This window comes from Ailuropoda melanoleuca, chromosome 10 (assembly GCF_002007445.2).
Source record: "Ailuropoda melanoleuca isolate Jingjing chromosome 10, ASM200744v2, whole genome shotgun sequence".
Lineage (NCBI taxonomy): Eukaryota > Metazoa > Chordata > Mammalia > Carnivora > Ursidae > Ailuropoda > Ailuropoda melanoleuca.
The window spans coordinates 106,631,251-106,635,049 of NC_048227.1; the positions used below are offsets into that span (position 1 = coordinate 106,631,251).

The 3,799-nt window shown below is 53.0% G+C and overlaps 1 protein-coding gene across 1 annotated transcript in view; it reads right to left on the minus strand.

Moving 5' to 3' along the window:
- The window catches only part of C10H6orf118 (chromosome 10 C6orf118 homolog), a 39,643-nt gene extending 36,545 nt beyond the window's left edge, over window positions 1-3,098 (minus strand). The window contains exon 1 of the mRNA XM_034669427.1: window positions 3,065-3,098. Within this exon, the coding sequence (XP_034525318.1) occupies window positions 3,065-3,089 (25 nt within the window). The 5' untranslated portion in view covers window positions 3,090-3,098. The remainder of the gene's footprint in view (window positions 1-3,064) is intronic.
- Between the last annotated feature and the right edge of the window lie 701 nt (window positions 3,099-3,799).

Consider the following 3,799-nt stretch of genomic DNA (forward strand, 5'->3'; position numbering starts at 1 on the left):
TTAAAAAAATAAACACAGGGTGTTGTTTTTAGTGGCTCATCTTTTCCGGGACAGAAGCAGTAGGTCTTTAATGAATTATTACAAGTCACTCTCCCGTGCTATGTGATCTCAGGGAACCTTGGAATCCCACGGACATTTTCTTGGGGTGTCTCCCTCACCTCCAGACTTCCGTCAGCAAACATCCCTGTGGCATGTGTTAGAGGCTAAGAAAAGAGCAGGCCAATCCCCAGCCGCACAGACTCCTTGCCCTGTGGGGCAGGTGTGGCCACAGGAGAGCCCCAGAGCCTTGGGGAGCAGGGCAGCCAGGCTGGGTGCTTGAATTCCTAATAGAATCCACACGGGGTGCCTTCTGTCTGTGCAGACCCTCTCTGGTTGCTTGGCCCTCCCCCATGTTAATCACCTGTAGGATGCTGAAAACTCTTCTCAAGATTGTAAGCTCTCTTTCCTGAACTCTGCAGACGGCCTTGTACTGGCCACCAACTGTAATACTCTTCCCCTGTGATTTCTAATTTTTCTCAAGGGAAGAAACCGTGTTTTATTAACATCAGCATCTTCAAAAAGAGACCAAAAGTAACTATTTTGTTTCATGAATAAATGTGGAAAAGAAGTCATATTTTTAGAATTTTAAATAATAAGGTAAAATTTTACTCTGTACCACACTGCTGTCTCCATCGGAGGATTCCCCAGTAGCGATCTGAAAGTCCAATAGGGAATGAGCTATGCGATAGAGAGAACATAGGGAAGCACACATCTATGATGCTCACTGAGAAGGGAAAAACACACTTTACCTTAATTATCTTAAACTGGCTGGACATGGAAAGCAGATTAATGGGTCCACCTAATTCTATGTTCCTGGCAAAGGGACTTTGCAGATTTCATTAAAGTTATGACCTTAGAATAAAGAGATTTTGCGGAATTACCTGGGTGGGCCCAATCTAATCACATGGATCCCTCACAGCAGAGAAACTTCTCTGGCTGGGGTCAGAAGGGAGAAGGGGAGTCAGAGAGATTCTGAGTGAGAGGAGGATTCCATGGCCATTAGGGGCTCTGGGATAGAGGACCCACGAACAGGGACTAGAGACAGGCGTCCAGAAGCTAACAGCCACAAGGACAGGACCTCAGTCCTACATCTGCAAGGAAACGGGTCCTGCCAACGACCTGAGTGATCCTGGAGGAGATTCCGCCCCAGAGCCTTGGGAAAGGAAGGTAGCCAGCTGGCACCCTGATTTCAGCCCAGTGAGACCCTGGAAGGGCTCCGCAGAGTGAACCCAGACTCCTGCCCTACTGAACGGCGATGATAAGTTTGGTTTGCTTTAAGTCACTAAACCCGTGGTCATCTGTGATAGCAGCAGAAGAAAACAAATACAGCGTGTGGAACTAGGCGCGGTGCTTCCCAGGACTGGAAGGGCGAGCGATGATGACAGTGAGGGGAGGGCTCGCGGTCCGCAGCAGAGGCAGGAAAATGGCTAAGTAGACTTAACTCAGGGAGAGCCAGCCCTGCAGCGAGGGGGGGGGCCCCACAGCACAGCACGACCCCCTCCCCCAGGGATCCCACATGGAAGAATGTAGTGATACCTCCCAACATCACAGACCAGAGGCTCATTTCTTTACTTGCATATTAAAGAAAGAGCAACCTCCCAAGGCTGGAAGACTGTAAAAGTATTTCCGCGGACTGCTGCATAGATGGGGTGCGGGTGCCTGGGCCCCGGGGCTGCGCAGTGCTTACCTTCGCACTGCACCCGATGTACTTGTTAGGGATTTATCCAGCAACTGATTTTTCCTCCTGCTTTTTAATTTACAGAATATGTACTTACTACGAAATAGCAAAAGAAGACGAGACCCTTTTCTGTTTCCATCCACCCTGTTGCACTCTGGGCCTAGGGCGCGCAGTCACCTCAGTTCTGGAGAGCTGAGTACCACGAACACAGACGTCGCAAGGCAGAAATGGGCCGAGCTGTTCTGTGTACACAGGACCAGGTCTGTGAGCACCCCCCCGCTCACCTCCCGCTACCCAAACGCCACTCGGCACAGAGAGAAACAAGTGTTCTGCGCAACACCGAGGAATGGACGACATGCACGGCCCGAGAAAGACCTCACCGCGCAGGGGAAGCCACCGGGAGCCAAGAGGAACTTCGAAAGCGCTAGAACAGCACGACTGGAAAATCAGTTAGACCACGTGCCCGGAGACCAGTCAGACGTGAGCATTCAGAGCCTTTGCAAAAAAGGGGTTTCCATGCACACCGGCAGCAAGTGGAGTCACTGCAGGAGGAACAGAAGCCGTGGTCGAGAAGTCACGGGAGAGGAGTGCCCTCAGCACCCTCACTTCACCGAGGGGGAGACTGTCAGAGCTCCGGGGTCAGTCTAGGCCGGGCTCTCACCTGCCCAGTAAGCAAGGCGCGCAGGACAGTGCGCGCTGCACTCGCAGGTAATGGAGTTTCTTTCGAAATATGTTATAATTCAGACTGTATTGCTCAATCCAATAAGCCTTCTCTCAACTCAAAATTCCTCTGCACCAACAATCCCGTTTGCAGGCCACGGCGTGGTGGTAAAGCGATGGCTTCGGGGTCAAAAGAGCCGGGTGAAGTCCCCCTGCCTCGGGTTCGCCTTCGCGGGCCGGAAGGTAAATAAAGGCGACGACTGTCCTGTGGCTGGCGGTTCCGGGAGGACGGCGGGGTGGCGGCGTGCCAGCGCGCGAGCCCTCCAGTGGGCGGCCTTTTAGAAAGAACACTCCGGACAGCGTCTAGAAAGCTCCCCCTTCATCCCTCCTCCTCCCAGAGGACACACACGCATGCCCGCGCTCACGCACGCGTACACACACACACACGTGCGTACACACGTGCGTACACACGTGCGCACACGCGACCTGGTTCCTTTGAGTGTGACTAGTAGGCTTTCAGAGGCGGCACCGCATCCCCAGACCTAGACCCTGGTGACCCGGGGCTGAGGCGCAGCCCCCAGAAAGGTTTTCCTTATCCACACCGGGTTCGGAGCCGCTGGGGTTCTGAGCAATCGCACATCCAACAGACCTCAGACGGCAAACACAGAGCGCTCAGCGCGCACTTACGCTCGGGCTCAGAGCGCCCCGCCATCGCCTCCGGGCCGCGGCGCCGACTGAGGCCGCAGTTACCGCGGAGACCGACAAACATTCGAGGCCCCTCCCCCGCTGGGGCGGGGTCCTCCGCTGCTGGGCAACCCCCACCCGGCCCCGCCCTCCGCCCCGCCCCCTCCGGCGCGCCTTCCTGAACGGGGACTACCAGGTTTCCTGGCTTATTTTACTTTTTAAATTAAAGTACTTCCTGTCATTTGAGAAACATCAAAATACTCTCGTACTCGAATACTTTGCCAAAGCCTAGGGAGCAAAAAAGGCAACTGGTCTTTGGCTGGGCATCTTTATAGAGACATTCAGGTTGTACTCTGCACACCTCGCGCGTTCTAGCGCATAGTAGGTGCCAGTCACTAAATTATCGTTTAGTTATTTTCCTAGTAGGGAGATGAGATCACGTGAGGTGAAATAACTTGGCCACGATCAGTTAGTTAGCAGAGTAGAAGAATGTAAATGCATATCCATTTGCAGTCTGTGCTCTTTCCTCAGGCTATGCCATGTGTCAAGGGAAGAAAAGCTAAAAATCTCTAAGTTTCCTATCTTTGAAAACTGTAATTCTATTTAAATTTTTTCCAGCCAGGGAGGATTTGAGTGTCCTGGCATGGTGGCTGCGATTCTCAGACGTGACTTCAGGCAGCCCCTCACTGCTGCCCAGCTCAGGGAGGAAGTGATGATAAGGCTAGACAGTGTGTGGGA